This window comes from Melanotaenia boesemani, chromosome 10, assembly GCF_017639745.1.
Source record: "Melanotaenia boesemani isolate fMelBoe1 chromosome 10, fMelBoe1.pri, whole genome shotgun sequence".
In the NCBI taxonomy this organism is placed as follows: Eukaryota; Metazoa; Chordata; class Actinopteri; order Atheriniformes; family Melanotaeniidae; genus Melanotaenia; species Melanotaenia boesemani.
In genome coordinates this window covers 23,236,889-23,261,338 of record NC_055691.1, presented here as the reverse complement: position 1 = coordinate 23,261,338, position 24,450 = coordinate 23,236,889, and the positions used below count along the sequence as shown (strand labels likewise).

The window sequence follows — 24,450 nt, the reverse complement described above, 5'->3', positions numbered from 1 at the left end:
CCAGTCTGCAGTCCCTTTCACCATGGAGGAACACATCATTTTAACTAAGTCTGACTTTCCCATACTTTATGATACTTCTTGCAAAGATTGTAGAAATGTAAATAAAAAGGCAGCTGCATGGGAACTTGTTGATGCCAGGGTGAATTTGACTGAACGTCCCTGGATTTATCTGGATCACTCTTGAGGTCCACATCAAATGATAATATTCTTAACTATTCACCCTTGATGGCTTGTCTGTCACGGAGTGCTTTGAAAATGTCAAAATTCCTTCCAATATCATAACCAATCATATTCTTTGGGGACAAGCAATCCAAGAGCATGATGTGTGATGCTGCCACCTTCACTGCTGTTTGTCTTGTCCAGTGTGTTGGGTTTCACCTGGATGCTGACGAATTTCGCCTATCACCGTTGTTTGTTGCCCCTCATGTGTTGAGCCCATAAGACACCACAGTTGGGGATTTTCTTGCCTAACACCTGAAAATCAAGTTCCAAATACCCAATATAAGAGGTCTTTGGTCCATTAGCTGCACATAACCGTATCCAATGACATGCTTTTAATTTTTGAAGACCCCCAGTCTCAAATTGTTTGGTAAAGAAACATTGAGTAATTGCGGTGACCATTAAGTCAGTGTCTAATAGCAAGCAATATCCACCCCCATACTAATGGTAACCTTAGGACAAGGACCTACGAAAATGGATGTAGTTTCAGGATTTTGAAAAATATTTGGGCCCATCTGAAATGTGGCTCATTAAACCAGTGGGAACTAGTTTTTCGACTGCTGGAGTTGGGAGAATTGGGTGGCTGAACTCTGGCTGGAAAGCTTGGGTTCAGAGGCAGCTATTATTGCAGTCTTTGGTGAAATGTCCTGGATTTTAACACTGTCTGTATAAAAGCTGTCCTCTCTTCTGAAAGGTCCTAGTCTTGGCTGAAGTGCAACTTGATCTATGTTCTTGTGCTACCTCAACATTTCCTTAAGCTCTGCTAAGTCTGTTACTACAGTGTCCATTGGAACCCTGGACAGTCTTGCATGATGCAAACTAGCATAATGCATAAAGAATAATTCCTGGGTCTACGTCGCTCTCCTCCTGACCTGCTGTCCTGCTTCCACCTAATGGCTTCATCACGAATAGCATGAAGGTCATAATCGGGGTGTTCACGAGTTATTGGTTTGAGCTTTCTGCTCAATTTCCCATCCCCACACACTACAAACTGATCATGAAGTAATTTAGCAGCGTCGGGAATGTGTTTTTCTTGACAGGCCTGTGTCCAGAACCAATGAACTGTGCATGTGAGAACTCTCTCAAAAATTCACCTCCCTGTTGCGTTCTTGCATAAAATGCTTCTTTGATGGATATAAAAGAAATGGTACAGCTATATTGGGTAAGGAGTTGTCAATAATGCAGTCAGGGTCATCTCCCCCTGTTGTGGCTGATATTTAATTTCTTTATGTGCATCTCCAATCAAGTGATCATAAACCTACAAGGCTGATTGGCCATATCAGTAGGGGGAAGTATATGGCTGTGCATAACGGATGTTATTCCTCTAGCCAAGTCTGGACACTGATCTCACCAGTGCCACTGAACAATGGACAAGATCTTTACCTAGGGATATACACTAACCTCTTTTGGACAGGGACCTCAACTAGGCTGTCAACGAGGAACTTATGGACCTGCCTGCGACTTAGATGCACCTTGTGGGTCAATTTTGCACTCAAAAGGAATATGGGCAAGACAGAGGCTTATGGCTGCTGATTGACTGTGCACTAAAATTTCAGGATATCACCAGCTGCTGCTTTGCCTTTTAAAGAGAAAAGGAAAACCAGGTTATGGTCAAGTAATGGACACTAGTCAAAAACACCTAGCCTTTGAGTGCAATGGGGAAATGATTAATCTGTATCAAGTCCCACATCAAATGACTCTGCAACAGTCACAAGTTTGTATCAGCTCTAGCTTGGCATAGCCTTAACAAAAACGCAGCACACCAAGGATGCTTTGGTCAGGGCTTCAGCATATAGGATGGGTAGAGGTATGGAGGATGCTGTGGTTACTCTTTTACATTTATTGTTAAAACACCTGGAAGGCACCAAAACTCATGCCAGAGTTTTGTTTGTGGATTTTTCATCTGCATTTAACACTATGCAACCCTATTTATTGGTTGAAAGGCTTATTGACTTTAAGATTCACCCTAATTTGACTGGCTGATTCTGGATTTTCTTACTAATAGGTCCCATTGTGTGAAGGTGAAGGGCACGTTTTCTAATGTGCTCCCATCTTCCGCAGGTTCTCCACATGGTTGTTGTCTCTCTTCACTTCTATACATTTTGTACACTGACGAGTGTCACAGTAATGTCAATAACAGATATATTATAAAATTTGCTGATGACACAGCCATCGTTAGCCTTCTTGAGGATGGTGAGACAGCACATGGGCAGGTTGTGGATGATTTTGTGAGCTGGTGTGACAATTCCTTCCTCAATATAAATATGTCCAAAACCAAAGATATGGTTATTGATTTTAGAAAGTCTCCGTCAAACCCCCTGTCTACTTCTATTAAAGCAGCTGCCATCGAGGAGGTAGACAGTTATAAATATTTGGGTGGGGTTCTTGACAATAAATTATGTTTTGAGTCTCACACTGACTTAACCTCAAAAAAGGTTCATAAGAGGTTATTCTTTTTAAGAAAGATGAGGTCTTTTAATGTTTGCACTAAAATGGTGTCTCTTTTATATAAAAGTGTAATTGAATCGGTTTTATCTTTTTGTATCATTGCTTGGTTCGGGAGCCTAAGTTTGGCAAATAAAAACCTCTTGGGTCGTTTAGTGAAAGCTGCTGGCAAAGTTTCTGGATCCCAGCAGGAGGGCCTTTTGGCCATTTTTAACAAAAATGTGATGAGGAAAGCTCATTCTATATTAAACTGCCCAAACCACCCTCTCCAGAATGAGTTTATTTTATTACCTTTGGGCCGTCGCTTCAAGGCCTCTTTTGGGAGGACAAAGAGACTTAAAGTGTTGTTTGTCCCTACTGCTGTTCATCTACTTAACAGTAATGGCATAAAGTGACAGAGCTGTTCTTTTTGTTTTTACCTGTGATTTTATTTAACTTATTTTATGCTCATTTATTGTTTTGAATTGTGTGACATATGCCATTGGTTCTGATTTTGTTTTTTGATGTTTTGATGTGATGTCTGTCCTATGCGTGTGTTCTGGCTGCAAAATCAGTTTCCCTCTGGGGACAATAAAGGATTTGAATTTGAATTTGAATTTGAACTGGTCATAGCTCACATTTTCTTTACAGAACACATATTTACTGACACAAATGCTACACAAGGAGGCTCTTAATCGGCAACAGCAAAAACAAAAGAAATTGATCAACTTTGTCCTGTTATCAGAAGAACTGACAGTCGTACTCTGTTTAGCAGTGTGTGGCTCACATCCTCAGTAGATATATAAAAAAAAAGAAGTAAACTAGCCTAATTATCTATGTCACAATTAAAACTGTAATTCAGCACAGCCTGCAGTATAACCCCATCCCTTCATATTGTCGTAGTAACATGCCTGTCTTTTGAGAGGTAGAGGATTACTGGACTGGTAATTGTAGCCCTTAGGCATTGAGGGTAAACACAAAACTACTAGCAATGGAAAGGGTTTAATCAGGTTGATTTATTAGGTTTCCACATGTTTTGAAAACCTAATTTAATCATCATGCGTTTAATATGAAATAATATTAAACTGTTGATTCAGAGGAAGATGAGATTAGTTCCGTTTTTTCCTGCTAGAAATCCTGAATTTGTACTTCTTTGCATCATCAAACCGTTAATGTTAGAGCAGTGATCAGAGTGAAATGAATGAAGTGGCTTCTACACAGAGCTTTTGTCTAAATAAGTGGGTCTAATTAAAAATAATGAGCTGTGTGGGTTGTTGGTGTATCGGTCATGTAAACTATCCTGCTGAAAGCGTGGCCACCCACATCATTATTTGTTACATTGTCCATCCAGGGTATAAACACATTTGTATATAAACCAAATAAAGAGGTCATACTCATGGAACATCACAGTAGTCTGTTTATGTAGTTTTCTGGGCAGAACTCTTCATTCTTTGAGGCCAAATGCTTCTTAATCAATACCTAAGGAGTTTATTTATTTACAAGCTTGTAGCTTGTAAACATTTAGCTTGTAGCTAGGAGAATTGTAACTTTAATATCTTCGTAAGCCCACCTCAAGAACTTGTACCCTCAGAAGATTATTTCTTTCTGCCATGTAACTGTGACAATGCATCTCAATAAAAGGTCCTTTACAAGGCGTGGCTTTTACTGTACCCCAAACCTGACTTGAAAAAATTATTTATTATTATTTATTTCTGAATTTAAGTGTTAAAGTTTAGCATTACTACACATTTTTGTCATTGTGGGTTTAAGGCTGCAAATACACTAACTTAATATTTAGAGTGGAACACTATCAAGGCTACACACAAAAACTTAAGCTGTTTAAGAAATCTCACCTGTAATTTAATGCATTTAGTTTAATTAAAAAATGTTTAATTAAGCAAACATGGAGCTGAAGGGTTGCTGTGGAACAGCAGAGGAGGACTTTGATAACCTCAGACCTCATTCTTTGGTCTCAGCAGGCTGGTCCACCTAGCTGACCTCTGAAAGCGTTTGGGGAGGGCGCACACTGTTTCTGAAAAGTAGCTACAGTCAGTTCACACACTGTTTCGTGGTGTACTTGCGTTTCTGATGCATTTGTGCTTTTTGAGCACATGCTTGACAAAAGGTCCTAAAATGACACGCATGTACATTAAAACATACCTGTTCCTGTCTCGTGCTGCTTATCACTTTATTTTGTCATGTAATGATGTGTTGTGCTTTGGTAAGTTCCGTGAACAGAATCAGCCATGGTCTGGTCACAGGATTATCTTTAACCTTATACTACAAAAATAATTGCTTTGTCCCTGTGCTTCTGATGACTTAATTCTTTAGGAGTTTTGATGGCTTTGGGAGAGAATTGCAGCTTTATGTTTAGCGCTTGCATGAAAATGAGAGAAAAAGAAAGTAAATCTAAAGCACATGTCATCTGGCATAAAATATAGTTAGTAGAGAATGAATTGAGAGACTTGAGGAGAGCACTGGATTTATGAGAGAAGGGTGCTTTTTTAAATGCTTGACAGAACAGTTACAGTTCAGTTCTTTTTTGCTTTAAAACTGTTGAACAATTTTATTCTTTTTAATCAAACTTTAAGTAATTTTCTTGAATGTCTGTGTTACTTTTTTGGCTTTTCTGACATTTACTTACAGATTCATATAAGACAGTATTGTGTAATGGTCACCACAATATAAATCAGAAAAGTAAAGCTTCCATTTTAACTTTCAGAACATTTTCCTTTTTGTCCAGGTCTTTTGGAAGTCTGGTCTGTTATGTGGATAAACAGGCTTTTTGGAGCTGGGAGCAGCAGCTGCCCTGGCAGGTGAATTATCTTGCCTGAGCCAAGTTGAAATCTTTCTTACTACCAACATTTTGCTTCCATCTATAACAGTGTATTTGTTTGACAGTGTGCATATGGCTATGGATGTGTGTTCGTTTGATTCGGAGTTTAGGCAGTGGAAGCATCTGTCCATGCAGGCTTGGCCATGTGTTCCTGCTGTGGGTCAGTCAGGCTATTTGGACGTGAAGCGGCTGTGAGTGGTTGTGTGCAGCTTGCTGGCTTGGGATTTTTTATGTCTGTAATAGACAGTTAACCACACAAACCCAGCAGGTAACTAAAGAGAAGCCCCAGAGGAGATACTCAATAATATTAACAGCATGTTCTTTAAGTTATCCTTTTTGCTGTGATAATTTATTTAATGTATGTGTTTTTTTTTTCTTTGTGGTTTTGTACAATTGAAGTTTTATAGCCACTGGGATCATTTTTTTCTTTTTGTGATACCATGGAAAATCCTTTTTGTATGCACAAGGTCTGTGGAAAGAATATTAGTCGGAGGTGGGGTTGGGTGGGGGCAAAGTGTATCACTTACACACAGAGCAAGAGATAGATAAGCAGAGTGAGAGCTGTGGTAGAAAAAGGAAAGAGCTGGATGGGGATGTGTTACACAAATACTTATCTATCATGTAGTGAGCTGGAGAGAAAGCAGCATTATGGTTAGTGTCTGCGCCGTGGTGGTGGATTTATGTAGAGCAGAGTGGTGGCACATGCTGTTCTGTCAGGGGGATAAAAGTTGGAGAATCTTGTGGAAAGGAATATCCTGATGGAAAACCCATGAAAAGGCAACAGAGGAGAAAAAGAAAAACAAATTTGAGCACTTCTAAAGATGAAAAGCGAGACAGTGGCATACGAGGTTGGAAAAAGGAAGATCGAAAGCGGAGAGGGGGACCAAGTGGAAGCAACACAGAGAAAAGGAAGAACACTGAGTTAAAGAGAGCTTTACAGGGAGGGAGAAAGGAGGTGTGATAGTGGGTGGGAGAGGAGGAGACAGTCTGGTGGATGGGCATAAAGACAAAGGAAAGAGAGAAGAGTGAAAGGGATCTATTAAAGGGCTGGTTAGGGATGAAGAAAGTCATAAATGCACAGAGATAAGATAGCCAGGGTCTTAGGAGAGCGATACATGTGTGCAACGTGGAGTAACACAATTTTCTAGGGAAAGGTAAAGAGAATGAGATAAGAATGAGGGAGTATGAGATTAAGGAAAAGGCAGAATGATAGACTGGCAGAGAAGAGGGAGGAGAAAAGAGCTGAATGAGTGAGGAGGGAGGCCGTCTCGTACGGCGTATACAGCACACGCGTTGAGCTGGCGTTAGAGCGAAAGTGAGACAGAGAGAGGAAGGGAGGGAGGGTGGGAGGAGAGAGGGAAATAGAGGGAGGGGGTGAGGTATTTAAACGCCGGAGCAGGACAGCACAGGCGAAGCTCTGAACTCCCCGAGAGTGGAGGTAGGACAGGGAGAGGAAGCAGAAGAACAATTTTCCTGACGGAAAAGCCCACACACTCACACACTACAGACGAACACACTCTCACGCATCCACTTTTGGACTTGGACTCATCTGTGGACTCCACAAGCAGTCCTCTGGAGCTCTACCTGTGCCTTCCTTGCTTCCACTCATCACTCTCTTCACCTTTACCTCCACTCCCTCAGACCCCCGCTTGGTGAGGGCAGATGGCCATGGCATGGGCTTCTCTTGGGGGGATTTTTGGCTATGCACTGCTTTCCCTAGTTCTGGGGAATAGCAATGTGGATTTTGGGGCCCCCCCTGCAAGCTTCTACCCCCGTTTCAACCCCTTCTTCTTCCTGTGCACCCACCATGGGGAGCTGGAGGGAGCTGGGGTGGCAGAAGGTGGGGGAGAGGTGTTACTCACCCTCCAGATTACAGGCAACCCCACCACCTACAGCCCTGGACAAGAGTACCAAGGTGAGCACACCTCCTCTGGTGTCCACTTTTTTTTTTTTTTTTTTTTTTTTTTGCTGCATGAATAAATGAATAAAAGAATGGGATGTATTGAAAGCAAATTATGTTACTACTGAATAACATGTTAAGAAAGAAGTATATTTTATCAGTCTGAATTCTGTTAGTTGTGAAACTGAATAATTTAGCATTATTTATATTTTTATAATTTTGTAGATAATTTTGACAAAGGAAAATTTCTGGATATTTTTTTGTCTTTTTTCTCCCCCTTAAAATGGATTTAACATTGAACATCAAACTAAGTTCATAAAGAACTGTGCACATTCATGCAGGTGTTTGGTTTCACACGAGTTGAGTCTGTGATGAATGCTGTTTCTATTGTGCGCCGGGCGTTGGAAACCAGCATCTATGCAATCATATTAAGTAGTGATGCTTAGTGGGACTCTGATTCTGCTGCTCCATGTGTAGGTGGCTTTTTCACAGGACAAACAGCGCAATCCCCCCAACTACACGAGTGTAAAAGCTAAGCATGCAAATAGACCAGTGGAGCGCAACAGAAAGCAATGTCCTCACTGATAGAAGTAATACCAAATTAGTGAACAATGATTAGCCAGTAGATAATTGTTGCCTTTCCCACATTGACACCTGGTCCAGGAAAAGAGATCGCCTCTGTTCCTCCCAAACTGTGCTCTGTTGCTCTCATCACTCTCTTAACACTGGAGACAGTGACCCTAACAGGCCACCACAGGCTAAGGTCACATTCCTGTGCAGCTATCCTTCAAGTGTGATGTATACTCTTATTATATTACAAATAATATCTAACTATCCAAATATATGTTAATTCTGTTTACATTATACATATTTTTCCCTTTTTGCTGTTGCAGTGCCTAATTTCATCCAGCAAACAGATGATTAAATTGCTTTTTTTTGTTTAATGTATAATGAACTGCAAATAAACTTGTAATTGTATATGGAAAGGATAAGAAAAGGACGGGAAAACAGAACAGGAAAAGAGAGTGATCTGGAAAAAGCACTATTATTCTAAAAAAAAAAACAGTCAGGATCCCTTCAGTCAAACACCTTTTAACTGAGGTCAGACTTGTAAGGAGAACGGGCGGGGGGAAGATTTGAGTAACTAGCTGGTGCATGGGAGGGATAAAATGCACAGAGAGGTTTAGATAATTAGCATTAGAAATGTGGTAGACTGGGAGGAGGGAGAGATTTAAATAAGGCCACGGCTGGGATCGAACGGCGTAGGGGGAGATTTAAATGACGATGAGAGGATTGAGGAGATAAGATACCAGCAGCCGGGCTCGTACAGAAAAATGACAGCTTTCCAAGCTGCTCACTTTTCCTTTGGCTCATGTTGTGTCACATGACAGTAGGTCATTGTTAAAATTTCTAAGATTCTGACCAAGTTCACGTGGAGATGGAAGGATAAACAACACAAGAGCAAGTGAAATGCTAGAGCTGTTTTTTTTTTTTTTATTTATACCTGTTTTGTCCCATCAAGGCTTTATGATTATATACACCCATGCCTGTTCTTTTGTCAGGAATTGAGTATTTTGGGGACTACGCGTACAGAATGTAGACTGAGGATGAACAGTTTTCTAAAAAAATAAAATACAGAAAAGAAAAAAAAAATATTTTATATGTTGGTCATGTGAGAAAACTGGAAGCATTTGTACAACTGCCCATTTTGCAAATGACCTTTTGCATTTTAATACCCTTTTTGTTTAAGTTGATCTCAATTGTTTTATGTGCTCTGTGAACCTTACTTATGGATTACATTTGGTTTAATCTTCTAAGAGTGTGATATAATCACTGAAAGAGCTGCATGTGGAAATGGGGGTGGAAAACATCTGAGATCCTGTCGTGTGGTTGTTGGAGGGCTGTAAAAGAGAAAACTAAAGCAAGACCGTGAAGGAGAAATACTATTGGAAGGAAAGCAAGAAAGTCAGAAAGCGGAAAGTAACGAATGACCCCGTATTAAAAGACAGGATGTTCGCATTTTAAAGAACCACCTCATCATTCGGTGTAGCGCAGGAGGAAGATTTTGTGCGGCCGTACAGTAATTGAGTTTCTGACCTGACCTCACTGCCTCTTGCTTCTCTGTTTCTTTTGACTGATAAGACTGTGGGCAGTGTACACTGTGTGTATGTGTGTGTGTGTGTGTGCGCATGTGTTGTCGAGAAGCTTACTGTGTTTAGCTATCAGATTGAAATGACCAAGAGAGGTTGTGTTACTCACTGTGAAATATTTGAGAAGGTGGGTGTATTGGCAGGGTCGCAGTGGACAAAATGGAAATAAAAATACTGTGGACATTGTGAACCGCTTGGAAACATACGGAGGAGAAATTAAAGGATTTTTTGAGAATTTTGTGCTTGCTTTCTGAGTCTAAGGTCAGACTGTATATCAAAAAAATAAAAAACAAGTGTCACTCATGCACCTACTGCCCACCTCTCTTTTAGAGGAAAGGCAAACACTGTTGCTACACTCAGGAAGCAGCTCTTTATCTGAGTAATGTTCAAAAAACATTTTTTTATTGAGTGTCTGACCTCTTTTAACACTGTTGTGGGAATGCGAGATGGCCTCCCTACAGCGACTGCATGTTTATAAGAAGCAGCATCAGGATACAAAACCCAGAGCCCTGAGTCTAAACATAATCGTAGAGCACTGTTTGTCATTTCTGTTGTCTCTTGTTCCTTTGCTTTGGAAATGTTCACTGTTCATTTTTAAATGTTATAATTTTTCACATATGAACAACAGCAATACAAAGGGATGGTGACACATCAGTGGGAGAACAAGAGAAGGCAAAAGTCCTCCAAATAGTCCAAACATGGCCTTCCAGTTAAAGCACAATATTAGCGTCAGTACCAATTTAAGGTTTAATTATGTGATAACAACTACAAAGGGAAAGATTTGTAGGGAAATGGGATGGCATTGTGGCGTCCTCTCAAAGTCAGCACATAATTATCTGAAAATAGAGGTGTATGATGCACAAATGGGGCCAGAAAGATCAGTTGGGCACCTTCCTATATTTAGGATTTTGTAGGATTTATTTTTCTGCTGATTTCATCCTGGTTTGCAACAGTGATTGTGCATTTGTTTTTAATCTTCATTTGCCACCACCTGTTTATATTGAACACTGTTTTGTTTGAGTCAATGAGTTGGCCTGTATGTTTATGGAAGCTAAAACCCTGAGAGAGTCAGTACCTTTACATTACACCTTAACAAATAATTAGTAATAAGTACTCAAATCCAGACTAACACACTCAGATAATGTGGATGGGGATCCAATCCCTCCTGTATGTATTCACTCAGCTAGAGTCAAATGGGCTGAAACACAGGATATGCTTCAAAATTCCTTATTTTTGCATCTTTTGGTAAAAACAGTAAGCCTATGTGTTTGATTAGCATGGCTGAATTTCCAGCAATGCTGATCTAATTCACATATTTTTCTGTTTCTTTTGTTAGACAGCTAAATGCATCATAGACTGTGCCAACCCAGGCTCAGTAGATTTTTTTTTTTATTGGGAACAGTTGTCCTCATGTGCAGTGCATGTTAGTTTCACAATCCAAGCTAAAACTGAAATATCATTACATTAGGTCGTTGTTTTGTGCTGGGTAGCGCTGTGTGATTAGACAGGAACTGTGAATAATGAGCAACAAACTGTGTGATTTGTTACATGTATTGTTTCCAAAACCACACCATGTATTTTTGAACTTCTAAACCTTGTAACAACCCCAGCCCTGGTTGTTAGCTGGGCTGGCTCTTTGTCTCTGTCTCTCTTGTGTTTAGTGTTGCAGATGCCCAGAAGTGGTTGAATCTTTTTATATTGTGCCTGGTGTTCTCAGTATTGAAGCATTCCCCAGCCACTTTCTGATGGGTTCAGAGATGGTACCCCTTTTCGCTCCAAACTTATAATAGTTGTTTTTCAGCTTTTATTCCCTTTGGAATTTATGTTGGTCAAATTGATTTCTAAATACATTTTTTAGAAAACCTACAAGTATCAGTTCGTATGTAGGTGACCAAGGAGTTGCTGTTCTGGACCTCCTTTCTTTCTCACTTAGTATAACTGGTGGATATCAGCACCTTGGAAAGTTGAGTTCTGGTGTTCAGCATCATGTGTGGTGGTAAATCAGTTTAAGGTGAATGGTGGTATGAATTATGCTGGAGCTGAAACTATTTTCTCCTGTTCGGCATAGCAGGGTTGCTCCCTTTGAGCTTTGCTGGTTTGTTGTTTTTCTGCAAATATTGGGGTTAGAGTTTTTTTGGGGGACATGTCCTTGGTTTTGGGGGGGGTATGCCATTGTCTTAAATTCGGCGTCCTAATAGTCTGGCATTGAAAAATGGATCAGGCTGAAGATTTTTTTTGCTTTGCCTTCAGATTTTTTCTTGGACAACAGCACAAAACAATAATTGTATATGCATGTGTATTTGCATGTTGTGCAGGTTTTTGTATGTAGGGTGATTGGGGACATTTCAGAGCACTTAAAGAGCCATTCACACAAGCTGCTGATAGTTCATCCAGGCACAGATGGACAGTGTGCTCCACATTATTGCAAAAATAGCCATTGGGATTAATGTGTCAGTGGTTTCTACAGAGGCAACTGCTCCACTGACCTTTACAAGGGCAAATTATTCAAAAGAAACAACTTTTCAAGGAGATTTGGGTATTTGAGTTATTACCAAACACCTTCAACTCCTCTCATGAAAATCTACCAAATTAAATATTTTTAATTCAATAGCCAGCAGAGGCAGTCCAGTGTATCTGGCAAAGTGAGAGGTCATTATCCATAAAAATTAATCTTTTTTTTTTTTTAATTGGTTTTTAGTAAGGATTCTGTTGACAGATGTCTACTGAACCTGTTTACTGACACTGATAGAAAAAAAAGTAATAGCCACACATTACTAATCCATGGCCACACGATGTTATCCTGTGGTCACATATTATTAAGTCATGGTCATGCATTAATAAAATAATTATCAAGTAACAAATTATTATCTTGTTTCCTTGGCTTTAGTAATCTGTGACCACAGCTCAGTAATGCATGGCCACGAGATGACATCTTGTGGCCAACAATTTTCTTTTTTCTTCTTGTAATCATGTCACCAGCAGTCTCTGTTAATGTCTGTAGAGGAGCAAGCCAGTCATATTTTCAAATTACGTCTGCTGAAGACTACATCTGTAGAGGCAGGTATTATCTTATCGTTCGCCAGGACACATAAAAAAATCCTGGAAACTTTTTAGTCTGCACTTGATGAGATGAGACTGAAAGCCATAATTAAATAAATCTTTTGTGACTACAGCAACTATTCAGATGTCATCATCACCCTATGCACCACTTAACCTCTGAGGAAACTGTTGAGTATCTGCTGTCTGACCTCTGACCATTACTTGTCAGACCTACTTTGTATAGAGCTCTGTTACTGAGGAGATCAGATTTGGTTGGGGTACCTATTTTTTCAGCCTAACTTGCATCTCTTTTCATCCACTGTGGCTGTGTGGAAAACTTTTAAATTGCAGGAAGAGTTGGTTCGTGAACAAGAGTTTCCTAGTTTTCATGGAAACATCTAGTTTAAGGGAGCTGGGACACTGGAAACATAGTAGAGACAGAGAAAGGAATTGAAGGGGCATATGGTTTAACATGCCTCTCTTGTGAGTTAAAAAGCAAAGCAACATGCAGGCATTACCAGCACTTTCTAGTGGTCCAAACCTTTGCATTTATCAGCTTCCCAGTTTCTCTGCCTCTCTGTCTCCTGCTGCTTTGTCTGAATAGGTCACTCCAGAGAATAGAGAAAAGTGTGTCAAGTGTATTACTGTTTGTATGGGCTTGCTTGGTGTGTTTGGGTGTTCTGTCTTTGTGGACAATGAATGATGAACCATTTAAAGACCATTGTATTCTCAGAAATATGCCAGTTTCCTTTCTATCAAGGAGCAGATGGGCGAGAAATGAGAATGGATATTCATTGGGAATCTTCCCTTTGTCACACATGCACGCCTGGCCATGTGCACAGCACTTAGCTCTTAGTGGGTGATCCATCATGACATAGAGACAGGTCAGATGTTCCGCTGGCTAAACACAAATGTCCTGATCAGCGGACTGTTGCAACTCTTTGTGTCAGTGTAAGAACGGAGTCTGACATGATAACATAAAGTCAAGGTTTATACTTTCCTCATGTCAGGAGCTAAAAACCTCTGTCAAGATTTTTTCCTCATTAACGTGCTTGAGCTATCGTTATCATACTGTACAAATATATGACTTTATATCTGATTGTATTACAAATCTGCACTGACAAACTTTTGTCTTTGTCTTTGTTAAGCAAAAAAATCAGGCAGTTGAAGCAGCTCAGTAGCAGAGAATCTCATGATCTTATAGGTGAGATTTCAGATGCCACCTTAGGTAAAATCTTTCTGGAAAATTGATTTATGACATCAAAGCATGGAGATTGTCTTTAGATAACAGTCACATTGTTAGCCCTGGCCTGGTTGTGGTTGCCAGCATGGTGCCAGGTGTGGTAGAAAGAACTAAAAATGTAGACAGTGAGTGGATTGCTGCCAGGTAGAGGTCTGAGCCTGTGCCAGTTTTATCTGGCAATCAGCAATAAGCTGGAGGATTTATTTTCTTTTTATTTTCTCCCTTTTTTCACTTTCCTCAATAGATTAATTTTCCAACCACAACAAAAAAGCTCAAATATGAGCTGTGGTTTCAGTAACTTTAATGAGTGGGCAGACAAGTGGCAGTAAGTATTTTCAGGATGTTTGAGTGTGTGCTTGTCTGTTAGGGGCTTGTCTGATTTGGAGTGCCTCTTTGTGGCTGATACAAACCGTGATGTTCAGGAACTGGGTTCCCTGCTGTACATTACTTGCTCTGTTTTCCTTCTGTCACTTTCTATTGCGTGTAGGTTTATGTTTTAGACATAGGTAACATACTTTTTCTTATTTGTCATGTTGATGACTTTAAGCGGTTACTGTTAGATACATATTCAGATTTTAGGGTCACAGTGTGAATTCAGCATTCATTCATTTTCTGAACCGCTTAGTCTATTAACAGGTCACAGGTAAGCTGGAGCCTATCCCAGCATTAACAGGTGAGAGGCAGGGTACTCCCTGGACAGGTCACCAGTCCATCGCAGGGCCAACACATAGTGAACAAACAACCATTCACACACACACTCTCACTCCTAAGGAGAATTTAGAGTTATCAATTAACCTAACAGTGGTCTTTGGACAGTGGAAGGAGGCCGGAGTACCCGGAGAGAACCCACACATACACGGGGAGAACATGCAAACTCCTTACAGAAAGGCTGCCCTCAAGGTTCGAGCCTCTCCCCAGCCGAGATTCGAACCGGCGACCTTCTTGCTGTGAGGCTGCGGTGCTAACCACCACATCACCTACTACAACACCAACACTCACATTTTATAATACTGCGTAAACTTTATTTTTTATTGTTTACTCTGCATGGTGTCCATGCAGCATAATTAGAAATGTCAATAGCCATGACAACAGTAAGGTAGATTAACATGTATGGAGTATACACCATGTCCACATTTCTGTTGATGCTTTGGGAAGCATAAATGGAAACTTGAAGAAAAACTACTAGGATTAGATTTTTTACAAGACAGATTAGATTTAGGAGATATTTGAGTCCAAAAAAAAGTGTGGATGGAAAGTCAAAGTCTTGTTTACAGAGAAGAGTAGATGTAAATATTAAAGATTTGCCAAAAAGAAAAAAAGGTCAATTGACAGAATGGATCTGCAGGTTAATGATGCACATCTTGTTGAGAGAAGATTAAAATGTTCAGTTCAATAGAGAAGCTAGTTGGTTCCATGGAGGCAACAAATGTCACTGTCAATATCCACTGATGCCTCTATGTGGATGAAATGGTGGGAACTAGCTGTTACAGCATTTAGATATGCCCAATATTCAGTGGTAAAAGACAGCAAAATAAATACTAAAACACTATAAATGTCTTGAGCCTCTATTGGGGGTCCATATATTGTTAAAAAGTTTCATAATGTGTCACGTTGCTGTTGTTTCATGATGCAAAAGTTTAGAAATGATGGGATAAAAAAACATCTTGCTTTTAAAAATGTTTTTTCTTTGACATTTTGTTACTTTATGTCATTTCAATGCATTTATCTAACAAATTTTTAGAACAGTACAGGCAACTAGTTCGGAACTAGTACAGGCAATGTTTATGTGCTCAAATTGCTAAGTTATTTGGTTTGTCAGTTATATTGAAATAGTACAGAAAAACCACTGGTTTAATGCAGCTTTACCTGGTAAGTGGAGCTTTGTAAGGGGTTGCTGGTTGTTCCGGGGGAAAAGTTTACGTTGTTGAATGATCGCTCGCTGGCTCTGGTGTGAACATAAAAGTTTATCTGAACTGGTGGTAGAGCATTCAACAATCTTTAATTGTCCTGCAGATCATAAAGTCCTGCCATCTTCAGTAAAGGAAGATAGACGTTATATTCCTAGTCTGGAGGGATCTTTCATACTGCACACAGTCATCCGAATATCTCCTCTTAGCCAAAGCTAACAATACTTTGAGTCCACTGTTTTCATGGTGTGGGAAATCATGACATCATGGTAGTTATAATCTGCCATTGTTTCACCCGGGTTATGTTGATATTCTGGCTCTTGTGGACCACAAGGTTCAAAATACAGGGGGTACTGTGTCGCCTTTTGGGGTTTTTCTCGGGTGAGTGATCTATGAGCTATGGCTCGGCAGAGGTTTGTGCTCTTTGATTGCTTCTAGTTAACTTTTCTTTTAAATTGCAACTGAGCTTATTACCTTGTTGGTGGACAGGCCCTCTTGGTGGTGGCATCTCCCTCCGTTTGTTGTGTGCATGTGACCGACACAAACTGGTTTGAGTGGCACTGAGTGAGTGTAGTTTGCTGTGGGGGGTTTTTTCCCCCCACCAAGGCAGAGGTCATGAATTTGGCGCAATTGGTTTGCCTGTCTGCCTGTTAGCAACACAACTGGAAAATGTATTGATGGATTTTGGTAAAAATTTTAGGAAATCTCAGAAATGAAGTAAAGTAACAAGTGATTAGATTTTGTGGATGAACCGGATCACTGTGTGGATCCAGGAATTTTTTAAAGGGTTATTTACTACAGGGAGATAGATTATTTTGCCATTAGAGCTTTTAACTAAAAAATAATGCCCACAGTCATTGGTAAAAAAAATACAATGGCTTGGCTAAAGTCTGCTCTCTCCGAGTACTTCTAGTTTTTCGTTGTTTTTATTGACTCATTACAATTTTTTAATATTTATTTTTAGGTTACAGACAGATTGTAAATGCAGTGAAAAGGAGTTTTTTGTCATAACATGCCTGTTATTGACATAAGTTCTATGTGTCTGTCTAAACTTATGTTAATGTCCTCACACCAGTCTATATCCTAACAATTTACGAGTGTTCATTCTCCTTGAGGACAACCAAGTGGTTCTAAGCTAGATTTTGAAAGTGATGCATATTTCTGTCCTTTTTGGGCTCATTTCCCAACAGTGGCTAGTTAATGTCAGCTTTCCAGTGGTCTCTTCCTTGCAAAGAATAGAGCTCCTGTTGGAGGAGAGTGTACCTCCTCCTCTTATTTCTCCTCCTGTTCTAGATCCTCCTCCTGGCAGCTTCATTGAGAGAACTGTAATCCCTGCTTGGGGGGCAGTGTGTCGTCTGTGCTGATAGCATTCAGAGGGACTTGTAGTGCCCCAGTGGACCCACTACAGAGGAGGCGACATGGTGCAACTGGCTGGGTGCTAGGCACACAGTGCATGGCACAGGCGGATTAGCTTCAGCCCTACCCCCCATTCAGCACCAGCCTTCCACAAACAAGCAGGCCCTTTCTGCCTAGAAAGAGACAGCAGGCTGGTAGAGGCAGATTACACATTCATATACAAGCTTATGCATATACTTTCCCTGATAATTCTAATTTTCCTGTGACAATCTCATATGCGCAATCTTACACCTTCAAGATAAACCAAGCTTATCTATTGGTCTTTAATATATAATGAATTTTATTTGTTTAAAAGGGACATATGAAAAAGTTTCAAATCGTACATTTGTGTAACTAAAATCACTACAAACTCAAGAACTTTGTTTTGGGCTGTCTAGTGATCTGTTCAGATTAGCGGAGAAAAGTACACCACTACTATTTCCATCTAACCCTTTCATCTTCATCTCTTCTCAGTTTTTAGTTCAATTCTGCATTTGCCAAACCTTAGAAGAGATTCAGGATTGCTGTTTGCTTCATTTTTAAGGGCAAATTCCCATGAGTACCAAAATAATTTTTGGCTAATTATCAATACCCAATCCTAAGTTATAATTTATTTTCCCTTTATTGTTAGGTACACTATAAAGTATTTTTAAATAAATAAATGGATAACAAACACAGAAGAATTAACCAACTATGAAATTTTTGGTTTATGGGGCCAGTAAGAGAGCGTTCCTACCTGTAGTTCAGTAATTTACTAAGGTGGGGCCAGTTCATTGACCACAACAAGAATGAGCCTAAAAGCTGGACTGGTATCAGCTTTCTGTGGTCATACTGCATCCCAGAAAAAGTATAATTATTTAAAAACAACATTGACAGTTCTGTAAAATAAAAAAAGAAAAAAATTGTGACCATTTTGGGGCCTCATTCACCAACTTTATTTTACAAACAAATTTGTTGTTAAATCCTACTTATGAAACTTTTATGAAAATTGTGGCATTTACCAAATATCATGTTTTGGATTTGTTCTCAGCTAAATAAACATCCTACAAACACTCAGAGTATGCTTACAAGCATGTACAAACACATTAGAGGAAAATCAGCATTTGTGTTGCTTTTCTAATAAAACTACAATAATATTTTTGTCAGAATTTGAAATAACTTTTGGTGAAGTACAAAGCATTTTGTAATTTAAAATAAATACCAATATTGCAGATCTAAACATTATTTTTCATTCATTTCATCCATTCAAGAACAAGTTGCAGTTAAAACAGGTTTAATTCTATTACTGGTCTTCCAAACACCATCGGTGCAAAAAACCACACAAGCCAGACGTCTCAACCACAAGAATATCACTCCATAAATGTCCATAAATGTGACTTCCAGATATACCTGCTGAGTGTGGTCTTTAATAATTAAAATGTACTATCACAGTGTATTTTAATTATAATAATTACTTTGGTTAATAACACCTATCAGACTCACCTGGAGGATTCATCAGATGCACCATTCGTTCTGTAGGTGAACCACATCTTAAAATGATGCCACAGCAGGTGGAAATTTGCTTTACAAACTGAATAAGGTAAGCTATGTAATAAAATTTTATCCTGCAGTGTACCACTGTCCCTTTTAGCTACCACGAGGATATGCATCTTGATCCGCTCATGGGACCAGACTGCAGGCTGCTGTCCATGTTCCCTTTTGTAAATTTAGCTGTTTTTATTTTATTTGTAGCTCACCATGTGATTATTTATGATCAAGTAAACACTTGAAAAATGACAAAAATCAGGATTCGTATCAAATCTTCATTATTATTTCTGTTGTCGTTCATTATTTTGTCACTCTGTTTGTAATTTTTCCTCATTTGTCTCGCCGCTGTCTGTTTGCACATGGCCTGTAAATCATGACCTTTTATAGCCATTTTTTGGGCATTTATCTATTCAGAGTAGGGTCAGCTGGTCCATCTTTTATTTCAGGAGAGATTGATATTCACCAAGAGATTGGTGTTTACCAGTCTAAGAGGAAAGATACAAACAATATCGTTATTAATGTGATGAAGGATTTAAAAAAAAAATTCTAATGTACAACTTAAAAATAAATTTAAAAAGATATTGGTAAACAAGGCCCATGGTGAGTAGAAACGTGACCTTGACGTTTGTGCTGGTTGTAGCACTTAGCCTAAGTGTTCCCTCTCAAATGCAGATGTGCTTCAGTTGAAAACCCATTTCTATCTGCATTGTTGCTCAAAAGTGTTGGACAGATTGGTCTATTGATCAGATTCAAGAGGAAAACGGGTAATATTTTAAAATGTGACTGTCAAATTATGTTATTACAAAAATTATAATCCTTCAAAATCAATTGTCTTCAAATACAGGCCTCCAGAAACCTCCTGTGACATTTTATTTTCTCTGCAGGAAAAGATATTTTACAAATAGGTAGTTCTTAGTGGAGCAGTGAGTCTTGGACTTTAGTGGATTAGGTGTTTGATTATATGTTGCCTTTCTGGGAATCAGTAATTTGCATCTAAAATTTAAATAGCCAGAAATGTACTACAAAGGATAAGTGAGACATTCACCATCCTGACTCACTGTATTGTCTCTGGCTGTTCTTTCTCTTTGTCCTTTTTTTAAAAAAATGTGCAAGTGGAAACATGGGACTTAATCACACCTCAGCAATTACCACAGCTCTGCTATGGTAATTAATATGGTGGTCATTTTTATTATTTATTGTATCCCAGTCAACCTTTCCATATATTTACAACAATACAGTGTTTAGAATATTTGCTGCATGTGAGTTGGAATAAAAGTTAATAAAACGCCTGTATAGTCATAAATTTTTTGAGAAGCATCTGTGCCAGATGGAAATACTAGGAAGTAACAGTGGGCGCGAGTCTGTATAGTATATTTGCAAAATGCAGTGATAATTATTAAATATAGACCTGGTTGCACTTATCAGATAACTATATACCCATATAAGTAAGCACAGATAATTTTGTTTAAATGCAAATATCACATTGTCAATCAGAGATGCAACACATTTGCTGATTTACTCATTACTGTGGTTTGAAAGTGGTACAGTCTGATAGCGGAATTGATTGACCCCTGCAATTTAGTAAAGAAGAGGTCTGAAGTAGAGGCATGGTGAGAAAGAGGTGTGAATTAGAAAGGGGAAAAAGATGTTGTGTGACAATATTAATTACAGCAAAAAGTGCGTTTTTACCAAGCCATGCTGGTTTGATTAAGACTGGATGCAACATGAAGCAGTCCCCATTGATCCACTGCCAGTAGAGACCATGTAGTCTTTCATTATGGCAACTAGCTTGTTAATTAGAAATCAATCTCTCCTCTCTGCTCTATGCAGCATAGCTCCCTATCACCGTGCTACTATAGTCATACCCAAAAGCTACAGAGGAATGCAGACTTTGACTGATTTCAGTGCTCTTCAACTTAGCTGGCCATAATCTGTAACTTTCACGCCAAGAAAATACAGGAAGAAGGGAGGCCCTTCCTCTCTAGCTCCCTGGACATCCTTGTTTTCTTAAAAATTGCCAAATTGGATTCAGTTTAAGCTAAATAACAGTTCTGCATTTTTTTTTTTTTTTACTGTTTGTACAATTATTTGTACAATTTGCAGGACACCTGTTCTTTCTGTGGAAAAATAAAGTAGACCAAATGTAAATGAGACCCATTAATTAAAATGTTTTTGATCCTTTTTAAATCACATCCAATAATTTGCCTAAACCTATTTCACTGACAAATTATATGATAATGCACTTTTGTATTCTTCTGAATTTTAGCGTCAAGCTCTATGAAACAATTTTCAAATTAATTTTTATTGAGTTTATTTAGTAAAAACAACCTTTCAGAGGAGTGAATCTTTGCTGACCTCATGATTTGATTTAATTATATAATTCTCTTTTAACTATATGATGCACTGATGCATCATATTATTGCACAAACTGTCTTTAATATGGAAAAAAAAATATTTTCAGTACAGCGTCGACCTCAAAAATGTAAATACTGTGTATGAGTAAAATCCACAAATGAAATTAAATTTAAACAAAAAAATTATTTATTAAAAAAAAAGAACTATCACATGTTTTGACATGTTCACTAATCACATGACATGTCATCAAAGGTAGCTTTACTCTATAACCTTGGCTTTAGTGTGACTGTAGAGTGCACAGTTTGTGTTGTGAGCAGATTATACTGTGGGATTGTGATCACCGACGGCTGGTAAAACCGAGTTCTCTACAACCACTGGGTGCAAATAAAACATGCTCAGGATAACGGCAGGTGCATGTTCAGCAGTATCTTGGATTAAATACGTCCAATTTGTCACACTGTGCTGACAGTAAGGGTGCAAACTCATCCTAATACACACTTCAGACCCTGGTTTCAAATCTATGTTGCTTTTTAATCACTCGCTTCTGAACTTTGTCTTTTTTCATTTTTCATCCTATCACCCACCAGAATAATGTTAGTTACAAATGTTTACTATACTCGATATTCTTCTTATTGGGTGTTTTCTACAATTGAACACAATGTAAAGACATAACAGCTATCAGCTATCTGTACTTTAGTGTAAACCCCAAACTCTGTTATGTTCTGTCATTGGATCAAAACAAAGTCACCTGCATCTGCATCCAAGTGTATCTTGAGATCAAGAAAGATCAGAATTTTGTCAAATCATCATTGAAGAGATAATTACAAGTAGATAACATCATATACAAGTTTCTTCTGAACTCCTTCAGTAAACTCAATCGTTGAATGACATTGTTACATTTAAACTGATTTTTATATTGTCCTAAACACTGATGCCATTGCAGAATAAATCATGTCTAGTAGCAGTAAGCTGCTCAGTCCAATTCAACACATATAAAAGACAATGCTGCTACTCAGCCAGCCATCTGGCTTTTGACTTTGTATTTAGACACTGCAAGCAAAATTTACCTGGTTTTGTCTTTATTTTCAACACTGTCTACAGTCACATTTTTATCTTTATGTAGATCAAAACGAATGCAACAAGTATTTTAGCAAAGAGGAGAAGGAGGGGAGATTGTAAGGAGACTGAGAGTTACATACAGACTCTCAGTGTGAATTTAACCTCTATATAAAGTGACAGTTTAGTTATTTGTATTAGCATTATGAATTCTGAAACTGTGGAATCTTGGTTTGGACCAATGTCAGCTGTGAATGCTTCAGGCATCTTGAACATGTGTGAGCACATTTCTGTGTGCACAGGCATATGCATGCACCAGTATGTGCTAACAGGCAAAACTGCTGTCTGGCTTTGTGAAGACATGAAACCAGATGTTTGACAGCACTGGATAAAGGTTTCTTTACTACAGGCACAGATGGACTCTGTGAGACTCATTTTGGTAAAATAGTTAAAATTGCTTAATTAAATTGTTGTCAATTTCTTAATGTATCACCTAAAGGTGCTAAGAAACTATAAAATCTAAAAGCTCTCTAATTAAATAAAAATCCATGCTGTAGGTAAGCTAAGCATGAACAATTCCAGTCCAACAAAAAGTGAGCATCTTGTCTTTGTACTGTTCATAAGGCAGTTGAAGGCAGTTGGTCCAGGTTGATGATCGGATAGAAACTGCAGTTTGAAATGTCAGGCCATGAGGATGACTAGGAGGAGGGCAAGTGGAGGACTGCTAACTTATTCTCTTTTATCTCACGAGGCTTAGGGAGTCTGGAATATGTAGTGTTGGAAGCACAAGGACGAGGATTCAGCAAAAGACCAAACAGCAGGATATTTTTTAAAAATATAATACATTTTACATATGATGAAGCTGTGTGTTTTGTTGTTTTAATGAAACATGACTGAGTGGCCCCGAGACACTGACATTTATTAAGTTTGGTCGATTACTCTCCTTAAAGTGGGGTAAGGTCTAGGAGCCCATCTCTCAACTCACACAGTGATGGACTACTCTCTTTTTGACTCTTGTACTAGTAGGCAGTGTTATCCTGTATTGTACGATTAAACTGTGGTTTTATTCTCAGCATGCAGGCATGTGTAGCTGCATTAATTTCCCATGCAGTGGCAGATAATACACTGTTTGTAGGGAAGGCACCTTGACTGTCTTTATGAGATTTTCAGTGCAACTAAAATATTAATACGAGACTATTTTTGTTCATTTTAATGATGAAAATTGAGACACTTTTAAGTCAAAGTATTACCAGTTTTATCTTCTTAGCTTGGGTCTGTTCAGTTGCCTTGATTTTTTCCCACATTGAACAGAGATGATTTGGTACTTACAACAGATTATATTTATGCCTTTGGGACAGGTACAAAAGTAGCAGCTACCTGATATTATTACTGGCATTGTCAGTATATCGTTACAGTATAGTGTTCACACTTGCTGTAAGACAATGAACACTGGCCACGATTACATGATGATTTTTAAATCAGAATTAATTATTCAGAGTTAAATCCTTTGGGATTAAATGATCCTCCTTTGTATTTACATGGAAATAGTAATTCTGAATTGAAGTTTACATGGAAAACACATTTAATCATGTTTATTCAGTTCCGCTTTAGATCTGGGGGTTTGTGAAGGGGTTTGAATGGATAGGGGGCGGATGTGACGTATTTACATTTACCGGAAGAAAACAAACTCAAGTTCCTTCTTCTTTATGTTTTCGTCTATAACATGGAAGACCACAAAATAAGAACCATTTCGCTTTGATTTTAATTCTTTCAATTTGATTTTAGTTTTGAAACAGTTTGGATTTAATATTAGAATAAACCAGCCACTTATGATTAAAGTTTAATTTGGAATGGCCATTTTTAATTTGGAATTAAGTGTTTTACAAGGTCAATTCAAAGAGGATTTAATTTTTATTCTGAATTAAAGGGAAATTAAAACTCTGTAAACATGGCCACTGCCTCTGTTCCTAAAAGTTTAAACCTTGTTTAAATGTCTCCTGCCTTTTTGTACTCATCCCTGTTCTAAAAAGCACCTTGGAAAGTTGTGTAGTAAATGAAAGACAACATCCTTGTTAGCCAGCAGCAGGGAAACATCTAAAACCTGAAAACCACTGGCCTGGACCAACCAAGCGTTTGCCATTAGATCCAATGAGGATGTTATCTTCAGTGCTTCAGTGTCTGTTGATTTTAGTCAGGTATATTTTCAGAGTTTGGACAAGTAATCACGTCCACTGATCATCAGTGAGGTGTTCAAGCAAGAAAAGACTAAGAGTTTTTGTTACAGGAGTATATGCACCATTTGAGGATCAGTGGGTTAAAGTGTTTGTTTCATAACATTACATTCTTATATCCTTAGATGTTATTGTAGGTTTTATTCAAAGAAAAATCTGAAAATAAGT

General features: G+C 38.6%; 1 protein-coding gene across 4 annotated transcripts in view; it reads left to right on the top strand.

The window, feature by feature from the left end:
* The first annotated feature begins 6,912 nt into the window (after positions 1-6,912).
* Positions 6,913-24,450, top strand: part of reln (reelin) — a 114,730-nt gene continuing 97,192 nt past the window's right edge. For 2 of the 4 annotated variants that reach the window (XM_041996338.1, XM_041996335.1), the window contains exon 1: positions 6,913-7,394. In XM_041996338.1, coding sequence (XP_041852272.1) covers positions 7,142-7,394 — 253 coding nt within the window. In that variant the 5' untranslated portion in view covers positions 6,913-7,141. The remainder of the gene's footprint in view (positions 7,395-24,450) is intronic. The other 2 variants (XM_041996339.1, XM_041996336.1) reach the window with 1 other exon arrangement.